Genomic DNA, 19,260 nt, shown 5'->3' on the forward strand with positions numbered 1-19,260 from the left:
CACTTGAGCCCAGAAGTTGGAGACTAGCCTGGGCAACACAGGGAAACCCTGTCTCTACAATTTTTTTTTTTTTTTTTAATTAGCCCGGTGTGGTGGTGAGTATCTGTAGTCTCAGTTACTTGGGAGGCTGGGGGCGGGGGTAGGATTACTTGAGCCTGGGAGGTCAAGGCTGCAGTGAGCACTGATTGTGCCACTGCACTCTAGCCTGGTGACAGAGTAAGACCCCGAAGAAGAAGAAGGAACAAGAAGCTGATGATTAGGAAAAGAAGAAAAAGAAAAAAGATTGTGAATGTGTCAGTTGGAGGGGAAAAGGGAACTTCGGTGGTATAGGGGTAGAGTGCTGAAAGTTTTGAGAAAAATAGTTAATGACAGTGAAAACAATAACAGACAAAATAAAAAGCAACATAATGCAGAAAGGGAGCTTCTGAAAAAAGTTTGAGAGAAAGTCAAATGTATATTGTTAAATAGAACCGAGGTTCAAGCCAGAGACAGTTTCTATAGAGGAGAGAGATCAAGAGAATGTGCAAAGCCCAGACTTTAAGAGGATACTAGAGAGGTTGATATAGTGGAAGAGGTTAGAGTTCTGGATCTGTGTAGATCTGAGTGATCTTGAGTAACAATGACATGCTTTAAATCAACATAGTTTACACATTCACATTTTTAACAATTTATGATGCTTTAGTTACACAGATGAACCACATAGGCTGGACTGTGGGAGGGCGGGTGTTAGATAGGAAAATTGGGGCAATCACAGAACACCTTGCAGAAGCACTTCCTTTACTTGGCATGGTCAGAGTTAGCTCCAGCTGTCACCCCTTCTCTAAAATCTTTACAGATTCCTCGGATGAGAAGCAAGGCCCTTATCATTGTGTACTTTTCATCAGTTATTTGTGGTAAATACCCCTAAGTAGACTAGAACTTCGATGAAGGTAGATCTGGGTCTATTTTGGGTGTTCCAGGCTTTGTCTTGCACACGGTACTTCAATATACTTTTATATTCTTTTTCTCTTCTCTGTTTCCTTGTCCCCTTTGCGTCTTCTCTTCAAGTGTTACTTTGCAAAAGAATTCTTTATGGATCTGGCTAAAATGCAGTTTCAGATCCAGTAGTTCTGCATTTCTTTTTCTTTTCTTTTCTTCTCTTTTTTTTTTTGAGACGGAGTCTCACTCTGTTGTCCAGGCTGGAGTGCAGTGGCGCGATCTCGGCTCATCGCAACCTCCGCCTCCCGGGTTCAAGCGATTGTCCTGCCTCAGCCTCCCGAGTAGCTGGGACTACAGGCGCATGCCACTATGCCCGGCTATTTATTTTTATTTTTATTTTTAGTACAGACGGGGTTTCACCAAGTTAGCCAGGATGGTCTCGGTCTCCTGATCTCGTGATCCGCCCATCTCCGCCTTCCAAAGTGCTGGGATTGCAGGCGTGAGCCACCGCGCGCTGCCTAGTTCTGCATTTCTAACAAGTTTTCAGGTGATGCCTATGTTGGTGCTCCTCTGAGACTAATCACACCTTAATTTCCAGGGTGTTAGAAAAACGACCCAAAACAGACTACACAGCCTCAGTGTCCTGGGTTCAAATGTGAATTCTGTTTTTTCCTAACGGTGCGATTGTGGGCAGTGTAAGCCTCTTGCTTTCTCTGTAAAATGAGATACACTCAGCACCTGTTGCATGTGTTATTGCGAATATTCCGTAAAATAATATACATAGCGGGCAGTCAGGTTCGGGTCGCGGTCAGAGTACAATTAATGGTAACTACTAATGTGGAGGCGGAGCCGACAACGGAAGGGGTGGAGCGGCGCCAAGCCTTGCGCATGCGCAGTCCTCCTTGAACGCACCTCAGGTGAGACTGTGGCGAGTGGCTTCCCCTCGGCGGTCGTATATCGGGGTCCCCAGTGCGACGAGAGTGGGGCGGGCTTCTGCGTGGGGCCTCGTCACAGTTCCGGGGGCATGTAGAAGACAGGTGTCACTGCCTCAGTTCACTGGAGGCGAGTGTTTCCGGGTCGCTGGCGGCCGGGCAGTGCTCCGTGCGTGCCCGCGCGTGTCGCCTGCAGGCCCGGGCCGAGCGTTCCGCCGGCTAGGGGAGCGCCGAGGGCAGTCGAGGGCACCAGGGAACCGGGGGAAGCGGGAGCTGGGTGAGAACCGCGGCAGGAGCCGGGGGCGCGGAGGCGGCCAGCCTGAGACAGCTCTCTGCCTCTGCTGAAAAGCCGTCCTCTGCACAGCTAGACAGGGAGAGACGTTGCTGCCTGAAACCGCGTTGCCTGCAGACGCTAAGCTGGGAGGCTGCCCCGCACAGGGAAGCAGCCCCGATTCCCTGGAGCGCAGCCCTGGATAAGGGGCTTCCGACCCAGCATTGCACATTTGGCTTGAGCTTGTGTCCCCGAGTCGGCTTCTCAGCCCCTTGTGATGTTAACTGCATGACACACAGCCCTGCGCCGAATCTTTCAGAGGCGGCTTCGTGTTAAACTTCACCTAAACTCCTTCCCGGAATGATGCCTGTCCCTGTGCTGAGAAGGCAGGCGCTCCTCTGCCGTGTCTCCCTTGCCGCAGCTAGTAAACGTCACTTCGTTGTGGGTGGACAGGTGTGCCCCTGGTGGTCTGTAGCCAAGGAACTTGAAGTTTTATCATCGGCCTCCTGAAGCCGGGAGCCTCGGAGTGCAAAACTATATATATATTTTTTGAAAGGTAAATACTTTGTTGTACGATGTTACTTGGAGGCGGCTACGCTCACCACTGTACACCAAGGCAGCTGTCCAGTATTATTCGGACTTATTTTCTTTCCTTTTAACCCTGGCTTACAAATGGACTTTATTTCTTATCATCACCCTCTCATAAAACAAAATTTTACTTCGATTCCTTGAATAATGGAACTGCCTGCAGGCAGTCTTTGTTCATCCCTGGAACATTAATAACAACCCCCCAGCACTTTGGGAGGCCTAGGCGGGCGGATCACGAGGTCAGATCGAAATCATCCTGGCCAACACGGTGAAACCCCGTCTCTACCAAAAAACAGAAAAAATTAGCCGGGCGTGGTGGCGGGGGCCTGTAGTCCCAGCTACTCGGGAGGCTGAGGCAGGAGAATGGCGTCAACCTGGGAGGCGGAGCTTGCAGTGAGCCGAGATCGCGCCACTGCACTCCAGCCTGGGCGACGGCGCGTCTCAAAACAAACAAACCCCAAAGAGGCCAGGCGCAGGGGCACAGGCCTGTAATACTAGCACTTTGGGAGGCAGAGGCGGGAGGATCACTTGAGGTCAGGACTTCGAGAATAGATTGGTCAACTTGGTGAAACCTCATCCCTACTAAAAGTACAAAAAATTAGCCAGACGTGGTGGCACATGCCTATAATCCCAGCTACTCGGGAGGCTGAAGCAGGAGAATCACTGGAACCCGGGAGACGGAGATTGCAGTGAGCTAAGGTCGCACCACTGCACTCCAGCCTGGGAGACAGCAAGACCCAGTCTCAAAAAAATAAAAATAGGCCAGGCGCGGTGGCCCATGCCTGTAATCCTAGCACTTTGGGAGGCTGAGGCCGGTGGATTGCCTGAGCTCAGGAGTTCAAGACCGGCCTGGGCAACAGGGTGAAACCCCGTTTCTACTAAAATACAAAAAATTAGCTGGGCCTGGTGGCGGGAGTCCCAGCTTCCAGCTACTGGGGAGGCTGAGGCAAGAGAATTGCTTGAACCTGGAAGGCAGAGGTTGCAGTGAGCTGAGATCGTGCCACTGCACTCCAGCTTGGGCAACAGAGCGAGACTGTGTCTCCAAAAAAATAAAAAATAACTTCAAGAGAGGCATCTGTATTGAGCATGACTTCTGTCAGTCATGTACAGCATTGCAGTGAATGGAGCAAAACAACTGTCCCTTCCCACCAGTCAACTGCCTCTTGGTTGTATATGAATTCCTTCCTTTGTAAATTTCTTTGCTTCGTTTCTTTTAAATAAGAATAGTAAAGTTTTAATCTTTTGGTCTCCAGGGTGATCACATTATCAAAATGAGGGAATTTGGGGGGTGGTGGGGAGGGACACCTGGTAAGATATTAGCAGAATAATCCTACAAAAAAAAAGGAAAGTTATTTGATTACACCCACCCTCAGGCATTGAAAAGGAGTGGGAAGTGAATGGAGTAAACACCTGACCACAGCGAGCTGGGACTGAGGACAAAGGAGTACACACAGGACAATAGAGACATCTGAGATGAAAAACGAGTGGTTCTCCTCTTCTGGACTTTGAGGTTATAAGGAGGCTGGCTAAAAACTTGGGTTTACATTAATTTATTCAATAAGAGTCTTATATTCTATTTTCTTAGCTTGTTATCTTTTAATTTGAAAAAGAATAATGACACAAACCTGTTTTCTTGATTAGCTTTTAAAGGAAGACAATCAAGATCTAACCGGTCTGTAGTTTTGCCTCTTATTGGTTCATCACCCAATCAGTTTCCATCCCCTGCCCCCATTTGTATAAAAATTACCCAGAGTGTCTGCTAAAGGGCAGATTATTGGCTCACGCCTGTAATCCCAGCACTTTGGGAGGCTGAGATGGGCGGATTGCTTGAGCTCAGGGGTTTTAGACCAACCTGGGCGACATGTTGAGACCCTGTGTCTACTAAAAATACAAAAAAATAGCCAGGCATGCCAGTGGTCCCAGCTGCTCAGGAGGCTGAGGTGGGAGGATTGTTTGAGCCCAGTGAGGTGAGATTGTGCTACTGCACTCCAAATGCCTGAACTATAGCACATAATTTATGTTGTATTATTAGTATATATCAGCATATATTAGTATATATAGTATATATTAGTATATATCATAGTGTATATATACACTATCTATAATATACATAGATAATAGTATATATTAGTATATGTTGTATTAATAAATGAAGAACTCCAGTTCTAGAAAATGTAGAACCTCTTCAGAAAAATCTTACTTTTGTAGGGCACTTTACAAAGAAGAGCTGTTCACATATTGTGTCCATTTAGATTATTTCTTAATTCCCAGTGCAGCTAAAAAATTAACCTATCTTCCCCATTCTGTTTTCCTACACAGTTAAAAAATTTAAGTTCTGTAAATTGTTTTTTACAATGCTTTCTTGCATTTTATCTCTTTCCTGTGCTTTATCCAATTTTGTCTTTGGTTCATCATGCCCCTTAGGCATGGAGTTTGAAAACTAGGTATGTAGGATGCCTAAACCAAAAAAGTATATCATAGTATTGAAGTCTTATTCCCATACAGATAAGCCATTCAAATTGTGGGAATGAATTTGAGTTATTAGAGAAATGATAATAGTAGTTTAAATATGCTCATTCAGGTTTACACATATCTGTTAATTTTAAATTTAGGATGGCCCGTACTTTGGAACCACTAACAAAGAAGATCTTTAAAGGAATTTTGGTAGCCGAACTTGTAGGCCTTTTTGGAGCATATTTTTTGTTTAGCAAGATGCACACAAGCCAAGGTAATCATAATTCAGAAGTTAATGCTTTCTAAAGGGGTATAGTTTTGCTAATCCATTTTATGTGTTAAATGGCAATGGCATTTTTGGAGAAATTGGTTCTTCAGATTCAAGATATTAGACATTTTTATGGGCATAACAGGAATCAAAGTATTCATTATTGTAGACTAGATGACTCTCACTTCTCCCTTAAAAATTTTGTTTGTGGGCTAAGGGAAAAATTTCATACCTCCATGGGTTTTACTATTGGGGAGGGTAGAGCAAGTGTCCTTGGTCGGACTTAGTTTGGAAGCACAGATGGAGGAAACTTAGTCTGCCCATTACACTTCATTGTTTGGTAGACTAAGAAACTAACTGGTTACTGCTGTTTTCTCGGAGTAACAGTTTTCTCAGGCTATAGTATTCTTCCTAGGCATCAACAGTGGGCACTAAAAGACTTTCACATGCTATGGCTGAAAGTGCTTTAACATTTTTCTTGGGGAAATTTTATATTAGAGCCCTCAACTTTTTAAATTAGGAAGTGATTTTTCCCAAAAATCCTGGCATGATAGCCATCTTTGAAACTTGTCACATAGTCTTCCTCAGCGTACTTTGTTGGAACGCTGTACCAAAATGCTACTGGATACTCACAAAATCTTTTCTTTTCAACTCTAAGAAAGGGTATAAAGAAAACACCCCAACAGTATTTAAAAGCAAATTAAAGCTTGGGATGAATTTTAAAAACTGGTCATGGCTGGGTGTGGTGGATCACACTTGTAATTCCAGCACTTTGGGAGGTCAAGGTGGAAGGACTGCTTGAGCCCTGTCTGGGCAACATAGCAAGACTCTGTATCTTAAAGGGGGGGGGGGGCGGAAAGACTGGGTATGGCGGTGTACTCCTGTAGTCCCAGCTACTCGGGAGGTTGAGGCAGGAGGCTCCCTTAAGCCCCGTCCCAGCTATTTGACCTTCACTGAGGTAGGAGGCTCTCTTGAGCCCAACCCAGGGAGGTCTAGGCAGTGGTGGGCTGTGATTGTGCCACTGTACTACAGCCTGGGCAACAGGGAGAGAGGTCCTGTCTCAAAAAAACAAAAACAAATGGAGAAGGACCGTAAAACAAATTTCTAATCTATATGGTTCCCATCATATGGACCCTAAAGCTAGCATTAAATTGTGGCTGTATGTGTTAATAATGAATTTCTGTTCATATCTAATTTCAAGACATCCTTTTTTCCATCAGATTTCAGGCAAACAATGAGCAAGAAATATCCCTTCATCTTGGAAGGTATGTTTTTCCTAAAGTAAAAATAAGTATAAAACAACTTCTTGAGGTAACCTATAAATTATGTAGTAATTTCTTTACAAGGCATTTCTAACAATACTATTCACATCTATTTTAGTTCTTCTGAGACTAAATTCTCATCTATACTAGTGAGAAAATTAGGTAATGGGCTGGATTCTGAATTCTTCTAGTGGTTAAGAATGTAAACTCTGGAATCATTCATATATGAGGTGATAGAATCAAACCACAGTTTAAACGTTTGGTTTTAAAAGATCAGTTTCATCTCAGGTTTGCTAACTTCTTGGAGCTGTCTCTTTCTCTGTCAAGTAGATAAAGACTGAACAAGATGACATCATGTAGTTACATGAAATAGTACTCATTACAATGATCAGAGACGCCAGGGCTTATATGTGAATTCTGTAATCCTACTGTCTTCTTTTTCATTTTGTTATGTAGCAATATGGAAAAAAGTTTTTTTTTTTCGATATGTTTAATTTTAACAATGTTTCCACATGACTTTATAAATGAGAGCTATTTTTATTTATAGTTTATTACAAATCCACTGAGAAGTCTGGAATGTATGGAATCAGAGAGCTGGATCAAAAAACATGGTTGAACAGCAAAAATTAGATGTAAGTAGAATTTCAATTTATAATTTACATTAATAACTCTCATTTTCTTTGCTTTTTAGTTTTTTGAGTGGTTTTAATCCTCTTCTTTTTAAAATGTTTCTTTTTCTTGATGATACTTTTTACATCTCTGTTGTGTAGCCAGTCATCACGTTCAGCCTCCCATCTAAGCTGTTTGAGACCTTTGGGAGAAGAAAAGATGAGTGTACTACCACACTGTAGACTCCTGGCGGTCCCACAGAACATGCTACTGAGTCACAGGAACTTCTAGCCTGCCTTGGCCTGCCGTTTCCCACCCACTATACAAACCCACTGCTTGTTTGTTGCTTTTCTTCTCATATTTATTGTCAAAGATTAATGTTTCATAAAGAAATGACTAAGGAAGGAAAAGAAACAAATGCTCTAAAGATCTTCTTTCCCCAAGCAGTTTTACTGGTGAAATAAAAACCAGTAACAATCAATATCAGAAATAATTAAAATGTCTATAAACATGTAAAGTTACTTAGCAAACTCATGCTATATAAAAATGGCTCACTTCCCTAAAAAAAAGTAATTTTTGTTGTCTGCAAAGTTTTTTTTTGTTTGTTTTTTTTTTTTGCTGTATATACTTGTTAATCTTACATGTTCTCCTGAGAGAAGATAAAGCCATTCCTTCCAGGTTGTAAAGTACCATGAAAAGGTCTTTCAAAAATATTCCTATCAACCAGGCACGGTGGCTCACGCCAGTAATCTTAGCACTTTGGGAGGCCAAGGTGGGCGGGTCACTTGAGGTCAGGAGTTCGAGACCAGCCTGGCCAACATGGTGAAACCCCCTCTCTACTAAAAATACAAAAATTAGCTGGGCGTGGTGGTGCATGCCTGTAATCCCAGCTACTTGGGAGGCTGAGGCAGGAGAATTGCTTGAACCTGGGAGATGGAGGTTGCAGTGAGCCAAGATTATGTCACAGCCTGGGCGAGGGAGTAAGACGTTGTCTCAAAAAAAAAAAAAAAATTAAATTAAAAAAATTTCCTATCTTCTGAAGTTCTAAGCCAAAGCTATTTTTAAAACATCAATAAAAAAATTTAAGTTACTTACTTGCATTATCTTTGTTAGCCATGGCATTCATGCCAATGTTATCAAACTTGGATCCCATATTTTCATCCAATAGATGGCCAAACTTAAACAAAAAGATAAATTTATTAGAAAACTAAAAATAATGTAGAATAGCTAGACTCTTAGAACAGTACATTAGCCTTACCTCTTCAGCGGATACAAATAGGCTGGAATCATTGAAGTTTCTTTTCTTTTTTCTTGGCCCTAAAAAAATTTGTAAGTCTACATTATTCAATTATAAATCTAATGATTTTTAAAAAATGCAATGCAACATGATTTTATTTTAAAAATTATACTTGGGTAAAAACACAATTGCAATAATCTTCTAGCACCATTAGGTAGCTGGCATTTAAATATAATTTAAGTTAGTATATAATATTTTTAAAAAGCTAACAACATCCTAATAGAACTGTTCAGATGACAAGAGTGTCTTCTTGCTTTTCAGATTTGGCCAGTGATCGAAGTTTACCCATAAGGGAAATAACACAGTATCAAGCAATAGTAAAGTTATCAGTTTGACATGGATGGGTTTTGAAATACTTAAGACAAAACATAAAATTTAGTTCAGGGCTCTTATTCTTTGGAGTGTAAGGAAATTGAAAGTATGTTTATTATGCTATAAATGAAGTTCTGTTTATAACACTGAAAGAGGTTCTCCTTTAAACAACACCTACCTGTAGTACTGAAAGTATAAACTTTTCCTGAAAAGTCTCTTTTCCTGAAACAATTATTCAAACTCTGCATCTCTGATATCAATGTCTCTAGCAGTACTAGAGCTGTATTTTAAAAAGAGCTTTACTAAATACACATCATAACATTCAGCTATTATGTGTATTAACGCATTTAAGTGTATTAATGCATTTTAGTAAATTTACAGACTTGTTCAACCACAACCACAGTCTGATTTTAGAACATTTCCATCAACTTCAAAAGATCCTTGGTGCCATTTGTAGTCCTCCAACCCACCTCCAATCTATCTTGTTTCTATGACTTGCCTTTTCTGGCTGTTTCATATAAATGGGATCATATGACATGTGGTTTCCAGTATCTGGCTTTTTTCATTTAGCATAACATTTTTGAGGCTCATCCATGTTGTAGTACTCCATGCCATGTTGTGGGCTACATAATATTCCATTGTATGGATATACCACATTTTACTTATCAGTTAATGGACATTTAGGTTGTGTCCACTTTTTGGCATTAATAGTGCCGCTATGAACAATCATGTACAAGTCTTTGTATCAGAGCCACTTTTGATAAAATAGTTTCTAAAGCATTTCATCTTCATTATTATTAGGGTGATATGTTACTTGATAGCTGTATAATACACATTTGCATGCATTAGGAAGGTTTTTTTTGGGTTTTATTCATCCTGTAGCCATGCATCTGTGACCTCAGAGAGTAGGCACTTCTGTACTGTGCTGGTTCCTTAGTTTCTTTTATCCTGCTCCCGCCGCCACTTCAGCTTCAAGTGTGCAACACCATGCCTAGCTAATTTTTGATTTTTGATTTTTTTTTTTTTTTTGAGACAGAGTCTCACTTTGTTGCCAGGCTGGAGTGCAGGGGCACGATCTCGGCTTACTGCAACCTCTGCCTCCTGGGTTCAAGCGATTCTCCTGCCTCAGCCTCCCAAGTAGCTGGGCCTACAAGTGCGTGCCAGCACGCCCAGCTAATTTTTGTATTTTTAGTAGAGATAGGGTTTCATTATGTTGGCCAGGATGGTCTTGATCTCTTGACCTTGTGATCTACCCGCCTTGCCCCCAAAGTGCTGGGATTACAGGCGTGAGCCACCACGCCCGGCCATTTTTGATTTTTTGCAGAGATAGCGTCTCCTTGTGTTGCCCAGGCTGATTAAAGCTTCTATAAGGTATGTTTATTCTTAAGGATATCTACTCTAACACTTGCAAATGTAGGGTGATCAATCAGTAAATTAATACATCTGAATCAATTAATGAATCTGTTTAAAATTCCTTGCCTCTTTTTGTTTCAATCAGTTCTGTTGGGTATTCTTTAATCTGCATCCAAAACTATTATCAATTGAGATCTGAAATCCTTTCAGGCTAATGTCTTCTGAAACAGTACTTTACTATTTGAAACAAGCTGAGAGAGCATCTTTTTTAACATTAAAAATTTTTTTCTTCTCCTCAAATTCCTTTTACCAGCATCTTTTAATAATAGGCTCAGTAGAACTTGAAGTAAAGCAACACTTCTTTTCTGAGGGATGGTCTTGAGAAAAACTGCCTATATCTCATCTTATGCTAATATTAAAACAGGATCTTAGATACTCAAGGGAAGACAAAATCTGGAAGACAACATGTTACAATTTAAATATATATCAGTTAAATCATCTAGTCATTAGGGGACTAAGGAATTGACAGCAGTATTTGAAAGAGTTGATAAAATTTTGTAGGCATGAGTCTCTGAAACACTACTACCAATATGTAAATGAAACTTTTTAAAACATTATTTTTAACTTTGCAGATCTATTTTTAGTCATCAGTATTTAGCAGTAACAGAAGCCAGAGAGGCACTTGAGGCAAAGTATGTATAGTGCTTTCTACATTTTTATCAAAAATCTTAAGACTGTTACCTGATATAGCACTTTTTTCTTTTATTAGCACCTTGTAAGTGTTACACTGTGAAGCATAATCTTGTAAGATATACTTTGAAAAATGTTAAAGAATATATTAGCAGAAAGAACAGTTCATATCATAATAAAGGAGCATGGATTATTGCAAGGGTCAAATGGCAAAGAATAATGGTTGAGAAAAGAAAAAGATAACAGGTGTCTGAAAAATCCAGGGTTTTATAATTGAATGGTTTAAAAATGAATGAGCAGAGATTAGCATGTGAATCTCTGGACTAGGTAAGGAAGATCTGCATTCAAATATGAGTGGGCACCATCCAATATGCTGGGGCCTTGGAGAGAACAAAACACAGCAGAGGCAAACATGTCGATCTGCTGTGCTGAGGAGGAAAATGGTGGATAAGGGGACAGGACTAACATGCAGCTCCCACATGGATGGACAGAACAGCGTGTGGCAATGTGTTTAGTCTCCTTAATCAAAATAATTATCAGCTAAGAATTTGGTATCCAACAAAACTAAGCTTCATAAATGAAGGAGAGATCAATGCTGAGAATTCGCCACTACCAAGCCGGCACTACAAGAAATGCTGAAAGGAGTTCTAAATCTTTTTTTTTTTTGAGATGGAATCTTGCTCTGCCATCCAGGCTGGAGTGCAGTGGTGCAATCTTGGCTCAGTGTGACCTCTGCCTAATGGGTTCAAGTGATTTTTGTGCCTCAGCCTTCTGAGTAGCTGGGATTATAGGGGCTTACCAACATGCCCAGCTAATTTTTGTATTTTTTGTAGATATGGGGTTTTGCCATGTTGGCCAGGCTGGTCTTGATCTCCTGACTTCAGGTGATGCCCGCCTGGGCCTCCCAAAGTGCTAGGACTTCAGGCGTGAGCCACTACACTCAGCCTAGGAATTCTAAATCTTGAAACAAAACCTTGAAGTACACCAAAATAGAGTCTCCTTAAAACATAAATCTCAAAGGGCCTATAAAATAACAATGAAAAAACAACAACATCAAAGTATTCAAGCAACAACTAGCATGATGAATAGAACAGTACCTCACATCTCAAATAATAATGTTGGATGTAAATGGCCTAAATGCTCCTCTTAAAAGGTACAGAATGTGAGATTGGACCACCAACCAAGAATCTGCTGTGTTCAGGAGACTCACCTAACACATGACTCACATAAACTTAAAGGGTAGAAAAAGATATTCCATGTAAATGGAAACCAAAAGCAAGCAGGAGTAGCTATTCTTATATCAGACAAAACAGACTTTAAAGCAACAACAGCTAAAAAAAGACAGAGGGACATTACATACTACTAAAATGATTAGTTCAACAAGAAATATCATAATTCTAAATATATATGCATCTACCACCAGAGCTCCCAAATTTATAAAACCATTACTATTAGACCTAAGAAATTAGATAGATGGCAACACAATAATAGTGGGTGACTTCAATACTCCACTGACAGCCTTAGACAGGTCTTCAAGACAGAGTCAACAAAGAAACAATGGACTTAACACCCTAGAACAAATGGACTTAACAGATACCTACTGAATATTCTACCCCAAAACTGCAGAATATACATTATTTTCATCAGCACATGGAGCATTCTCAAGGATAGACCATATGGTGGGCCACAAGTCTCAATAAACTTAAGAAAACTGAAATTGTATCAAGTACCCTCTCACACCACAGTGGAATACAATTGGAAATTAACTCCAAAAGGAACCCTCGAAACTATATACAAATACATGGAAATTTAATACTCTGCTCTTGAATGATCTTTGAGTCAACAATGAAATGAAGATGGAAATTAAAATATTTTTTTGAACTGAACAGTGACACAACCTATCAAAACCTCTGGGATACAGCAAAAGTGGCACTACTTTTAGTAAGTTCACAGCATTAAATGTCTACATCAAAAAGTCTGAAAGAGCATAAACAGACAATCTAAGCTTACGCCTCAAGTAACTAGAGAAACAAGAACAAATCAAACTCAAACCCAGCAGAAGAAAAGAAATAAAGATCAGAGCAGAACTAAACAAAACTGAAAAAACACTACAAAAGATAAATGAAACAAAAAGCTGGTTCTGTGGAAAAATAAAGAAAATTGGTAGACCATTAGCAAGATTAACCAAAAAAAGAAGAGAGAAGATCCGAATAAGCTCAATTAAAAATGAAATGGGAGAGACAACAACTGATACCACAGAAATACAAAAGATCATTCAAGGCTACTATGAACACCTTTATGCACACAAACTAGAAAACCGAGATAAAATGGATAAATTCCTGGAAATATACAACCCTTCTAGATTAAACCAGAAAGAAAGAGAAACTCTGAACGGACCAATAACAAGTAGCATGATTGAAACAGTAATAAAAAAAACTGCCAATAAAACAAGGTCCAGGACCTGATGGATTCACAGCTGAATTCTATCAGACATTCAAAGAATTGGTACCAATCCTACTGAAACTATTCCAAAAGATAGGGAAAGAGGGAATCCTCCCTAAATCATTCAATGAAGCCAATATCAGCCTAATTCCAAAATCAGGAAATGACGTAACAAAAGAAGACTACAGACCAATATTCCCGATGAACACAGATGCAAAAACCCTCAACAAAATACTAGCTAACCGAATCCAACAGCATATCAGAAAGATAATATACCATGATGAAGTGGGTTTCATGCCAGGGATACAGGACTGGTTTAATTTTGTTTTTAGTTGTTTATGTGGTGTATCACATTTATTGACTTGCAACTAAAAACAAAATTCATATGATCATCTCAATAGATGCAGAAAAAGCATTTGACAAAATCAAGCATCCCTTTATGATTAAAACCCTAAGCGAAATTGGCACAGAAGGGACATACCTTAAAGTAATGAAAGCCATCTGTGATAAACCCATAGCCAACATTATACTGAACAGGGAAAAGTTGAAAGCATTCCCCCTGAGAACTGGAAAAAGACAGGGATGCCCACTTTCACTGCTTCTATTCAACATAGTACTGGAAATCCTAGCCAGTGCAATTAGACAAGAGAAAGAAATGGCATTCATTCATATCAGTAAAGACGAAGTCAAACTGTCACTATTCACCAGTGATATGATAGTATACCTAGAAAACCCTAAAGACTCATCCAAAAAGCTCCTAGATCTGATAAATAAATTCAGCAAAGTTTCAGGATACAAAATCAATGTACACAAATCAGTAGCACTGCTATACACCAACAGCAACCAAGCTGAGAATCAAATCAATTACTCAACCCTCCTTACAACACCTGCCAAAAAAAAAATAATAATAATACTTAGGAATATACCTAATCAAGGAGGTGAAAGATCTCTAAAAGGAAAACTACAAAACACTGCTGAAAGACACCATAGACACACACAAATGGAAACACATCCCATGTTCATGGATGGGTAGAATCAATATTGTGAAAATGACCATACTGCCAAAAGCAATCTATGAATTTAATGTAATTCCCATAAAAATGCCATCATCATTCTTCACAGAACTAGGAAAAAACAATCCTGAAATTCATATGGAACAAAATAAGAATCTGCATAGCCAAGCAAGACTAAACAAAAAGAACAAATCTGGAGGTATCTCATTACCTGACTTCAAACTATACTACTAGGCTATTGTTACCAAAATAGCATGGTACTTGTATAAAAACAGGCACGTAGACCAATGGAACAGAAGAGAGAACCCAGAAATAAAGCCAAATACTTACAACCATTTGATCTTCGACAAAGCAAACAAAAACATAAAGCGGGGAAAGGACACCCTGTTCAACCAATGGTGCTGGGATAACTGGCAAGCCACATGTAGGAGAATTAAACGGATCCTCATTTCTCACCTTATGCAGAAAACTCAAGATGGATCAAAGACTTAAATCTAAGACCTGAAATTATAAAAATTCTAGAAGGTAACATTGGAAAAACTCTTCTAGACATTGGCTTAAGCAGAGTTCACAACCAAGAACCTAAATGCAAATGCAACAAAAACAAATAGATGGGACTTAATTAAGCTAAAAAGCTTCTGCACAGCAAAAGAAATAACCAGCAGAGTAAACAGACAACCCAGAGTGGGAGAAAATCTTCGTAAACTATGCATCCGAGAAAGGACCAATGTCCAGAATCTACAAGGAACTCAAAAAAGTCAGCAAGAAAAAATCCCATCAAAAAGTGGGCTAAGGATATGAACAGACAATTCTCAAAAAATACACAAATGGTCAAGAAACATATGAAGAAATGCTCAACATCCCTAATTATCAGGGAAATGCAAATCAAAGCCACAGTGCAATACTACCTTACTCCTGCAAGAATAGCCATAGTTTAAAAATAAAAAACATTTCAGATGTTGGCGTGGATGTGGTAATAAGGGAACACTTTTACACTGCTGGTGGGAATGTAAACTAGTACAACCACTATGGTAAACAGTATGTAGAGTCTCTAAATAACTGAAAGGAGAACTATCATTTGATCTAGCAATCCCACCACTGAGTATCTACCCAGAGGAAAATAAGTCATTATATAAAAAAGACACTTACACACGCACATTTATAGCAGCACAATCTGCAATTGCAAAAATATGGAACCAATGTAAATGTCCATCAACTAATGAGTGGATAAAGAAAATGTGCTATACATATACCATGGAATGCTACTCATCCATGAAAAGGAGAGAAATAATGGCATTTGTAGCAACCTGAATAGAGCTGGAGACCATTATTCTAAGCGAAGTAATTCAGGAATGGAAAACCAAACATTCTATGTTCTCAGTTATAAATGGGAGCTAAGCAATGACGATGCAAAGGCTTAAGAATGATATAATGGACTCTGGGGACTTGGGGGGAAGAGTGGGAGGTAGTAGGGGATAAGAGTACACATTGGGTGCAGTGTACTGCTTGGGTGATGGGCGCACCAAAATCTCAGAAATCACCACTAAAGAACTTATCCATGTAACCAAACACCCTACCTGTTCCCCCAAAACAATGGAAATAATGATAAAAAATTTAAAAAAATGAATGAAAAGATGATCTAGAGATATTTGAATGCAAGAAACAATTCAAAATGTGGAAAATAATTTCCACTTAACACCTTTCTTAAAAACAACCCCCACCCACCCCTGGATTTTATTAACCAAATTTAGGAGAGTTAATTTCCCAAAATGATAATGACACCTCTCACATGGATACTGCTTTTAAAAGATACTGAATGCATTTTCTCACCTTGAAATGAGCCAGCAAAGTCAAAATCATTTGTACCTTTTCTCTTGCTTCTCTTAGTATTGACTTTGGAGTGGACTTCAAGTTCTGTTACATGAAAAAATTTGCTATTAAGCAACTGAAAAACAATAGGACTGGAAAATATTACTCCAAGATATGCTAAAATCTTTATTCTAATGTAAGGCAGTGTACTGCTATTCCATGTGGGTTTCATAATTCCACTAGCATAGGCTTGAGGACAGACTGAGAGCAAGACTCTAAGAATTGGCATAGTTATAATATTTTGTGCAAGTACAAAATTTTCTAAATAGCTTCATTAATAAGACCAAATAATATAAAACCCCTTAAAACAAGAAACGTCTGTTGTGGTTCAGAATAAGTAGAAGAAGAATGTTAGGCAGGCATGTGCATGCTGGAGGTATGTGAAAGGACAGAAAGGTCAGACAACAGTCCAGAGACAATTCTGGGTGTTCCTTGCTAATTTACAACAAGATAAAATATTCACCTTCATCTATGCTGGGCTATGATGAATACTGATTAACTTTTATAGACTGCTAATTACTATTAAAAAATGGCAGCATTTCAGCTCAACATGTATTGTACAGAGAAGCTAGTTGCTGGTTAAAGTAAAAGTCCAAAACTCAAAAAACTGCTTAAAAGAAAACACACACAACACACAATAAAAACCCTTCAGCTCCAAATAAGAAGGGAAAAGGTCCCATTTAAGTTTCTGGCTGACATGAATATTAATTTGAACACAGGGCTATATTAAAAACCTTTAGCAGAAAAACTAAAGGCTGAGGAAGTGAGGAAGATACAGTTTATGTCTTATTTTAAAAAATGCTTGCCTGGAACGCTCTCATTTTCATCATCTAACACATCCATGAATGTTCCTCCATCTTCATCAATTTCAGCAAATTCTTCATCATCCATACTTCCTAAAGAAACTTCATCGTCATCCAGGTTACCAAGTTCACCATCACTACCTTCTGAATCTTCATCTAATGTGTTATCCTTAGCTCCTTTTGTTCTCTTTTTCACGTTACTGGAAAAAAACACAATTTGTAATACAAAAGGAGGCAGTATTTTCTAGTGTTTTGTTGACTACTAGGGCAGTAGGCTATTAAATGACTTAGAGGAGAAAGCTTTGCAGACTGCTTAGAGTAAGTAATAACGTGCTTTATAAAGGTCAAAGATGAAAGTACTGTATCCACTTCCCAAACTGGAATACATTTCCCCTTTATGTCATATAGTTCTGTGGTCTACTGTTCTGACGGACAATTTGGGAAATGCTAGAAAAATAGGAAGGAGAAGATAGAAGTATGTTACCCAGCAAAATCCATGTCATCCTTTCCAGAGCTGAAACAGTTATCATCTTCAAATGTGTCTGCCAGAGAATATAGAAATTGTGAGATACAACAAAGAATGACAAGCTTGACATACATCTTGTATCTGAATAAATTATTCTAACAGTCATGATTCTGCTGTTTATGACAAGTAAACACCAAAACAATATAAATGTGACTGTTACTAGTATATCTTAATAATGCATACAAACCTGTGAAATACTGATCTTAGTTAAATTCCAAAACTAAAGAAGGATCCAGTTAATTTCGGCTCTTTCTACAGTTCTTTTATGGAATGAGGGTAAATATCAAATAAAATGGTATTTAGCAATTGTATTCCTTTTTACTCTATTAGAACTACTTAGGTGCTCATTTTTAATAGGTGTGATACAATATATAACACCTCATGCTTGTAATCCCAGCACTTTGGGAGGCTGAGGTAGAGTAATCACCAGCCTGGGCAACACAGCAAGACCCTATCTCTATTAAAAAACAAACAAACAAAAAACAAAAACAAAGTAGCCAGGCATCATGGCATGTACCTGTAGTCCCAGCTACCCGTGGGGTTGAGGCAGGAAGATCGGTTGAGCCCAGAAGGTCTAGGCTGCAGGGCTGCAGTGAGTTGTGACTGTGCCATTGCACTCCAGCCTGGGAGACAGAGAGACCCTGTCTCAAAACAAACAAACAAAACCCCCAAAAAACAACAACAAAAAAGTATGTAACACGTGAAATCAGTGTAAGTCTTTCCAATTTACCATGTTTTTTGTTTAAGTCTATTTTCTTTTTTTTTTTTTTTTTTTTTTGAGACAGAGTCTTGCTCTGTCCCCCAGGCTGGAGTGCAGTGGCGCGATCTCGGCTCACTGCAAGCTCCGCCTCCTGGGTTTACGCCATTCTCTTGCCTCAGCCTCCCAAGTAGCTGGGACTACAGGCGCCCGCCATCTCGCCCGGCTAGTTTTTTGTGTTTTTAGTAGAGACGGGGTTTCACCGTGTTAGCCAGGATGGTCTCGATCTCCTGACCTTGTGATCCGCCCGCCTCGGCCTCCCAAAGTGCTGGGATTACAGGCTTGAGCCACCGCGCCCGGCCTGTTTAAGTCTATTTTCAATCAAAATTTCTCTAGCTTTGTAGATTAAAGATAAAAAAGATGAAACAGTAGACTATTGCTATCAATTACTACTGCTATACTATATACTATAATAGATTATGAATGGTACAAAGGATTTCTATTTCACATGAGATTTGGCTGTAACAATGAATAGACAAATATAAATTTTTTCTTATATGGACTATCCAAAGCACAAATCATACATTTTTCTGGTGCAAACGTGGGTGAATTACCATATATCATAAAAATATTTCTTTTTTTTTTTTTTTGAGACAGGGTTTCATTCTGTCACCCAGGCGAGAGTGCAGTGGCGCAATCTTGGTTCATTGCAACCTCTGACTCCTGGATTCAAGTGATTCTCGTGCCTCTGCTTCTCAAGTAGCTGGGACTACAGGCGTGCGCCACCATGCCTGGCTCATTTTTTGGTGTTTTCCCACCATATTGGCTAGGCCAGTCTCAAACTCTTAACCTGAAACGATCTGCCTGCCTTGGCCTGCCAAAGTGCTGGGATTACAAGTGTGAGCCACAGCACCTGGCCCCAAATATTTCTTAATCTTCCACTGTGATATGCATGA

General features: G+C 39.6%; 3 protein-coding genes across 7 annotated transcripts in view; 1 reads left to right on the forward strand and 2 right to left on the reverse strand.

Moving 5' to 3' along the window:
* SULT6B1 (sulfotransferase family 6B member 1) overlaps nt 1-1,907 on the reverse strand; it is a 32,734-nt gene extending 30,827 nt beyond the window's left edge. The window contains exon 1 of the mRNA XM_025354914.1: nt 1,831-1,907. The gene's annotated coding sequence lies outside the window, so the exon portion shown is untranslated. The remainder of the gene's footprint in view (nt 1-1,830) is intronic.
* On the forward strand, nt 1,776-10,386 carry CEBPZOS (CEBPZ opposite strand). 5 transcript variants are annotated; one of them, XM_025354917.1, is made up of 5 exons: nt 1,776-1,835; nt 5,322-5,437; nt 6,652-6,696; nt 7,241-7,325; nt 9,948-10,386. In XM_025354917.1, exons 2-4 carry the CDS (start codon nt 5,323-5,325, stop codon nt 7,321-7,323), a joined length of 243 nt encoding a protein of 80 aa, XP_025210702.1. In that variant the 5' UTR covers nt 1,776-1,835; nt 5,322; the 3' UTR covers nt 7,324-7,325; nt 9,948-10,386. The 5 variants fall into 5 exon arrangements, 4 of the variants coding, with proteins under 4 accessions (XP_025210702.1, XP_025210703.1, XP_025210700.1 ...); XR_003115381.1 differs by lacking the exon at nt 9,948-10,386 and adding an exon at nt 7,464-9,079 and having other exon boundaries at nt 1,809-1,835; XM_025354918.1 differs by lacking the exons at nt 1,776-1,835; nt 9,948-10,386 and adding an exon at nt 8,861-9,727 and having other exon boundaries at nt 5,323-5,437.
* The window catches only part of CEBPZ (CCAAT enhancer binding protein zeta), a 28,424-nt gene continuing 16,341 nt past the window's right edge, over nt 7,178-19,260 (reverse strand). Inside the window, exons 11-16 of the mRNA XM_025354904.1 lie at nt 17,566-17,623; nt 17,085-17,281; nt 16,240-16,323; nt 8,561-8,619; nt 8,398-8,479; nt 7,178-7,504 (exon numbers count right to left, since the gene is read on the reverse strand). Coding sequence (XP_025210689.1) covers nt 7,365-7,504; nt 8,398-8,479; nt 8,561-8,619; nt 16,240-16,323; nt 17,085-17,281; nt 17,566-17,623 — 620 coding nt within the window. The 3' untranslated portion in view covers nt 7,178-7,364. The remainder of the gene's footprint in view (nt 7,505-8,397; nt 8,480-8,560; nt 8,620-16,239; nt 16,324-17,084; nt 17,282-17,565; nt 17,624-19,260) is intronic.

Source organism: Theropithecus gelada, chromosome 13 (assembly GCF_003255815.1).
Source record: "Theropithecus gelada isolate Dixy chromosome 13, Tgel_1.0, whole genome shotgun sequence".
NCBI classification, from domain to species: domain Eukaryota; kingdom Metazoa; phylum Chordata; class Mammalia; order Primates; family Cercopithecidae; genus Theropithecus; species Theropithecus gelada.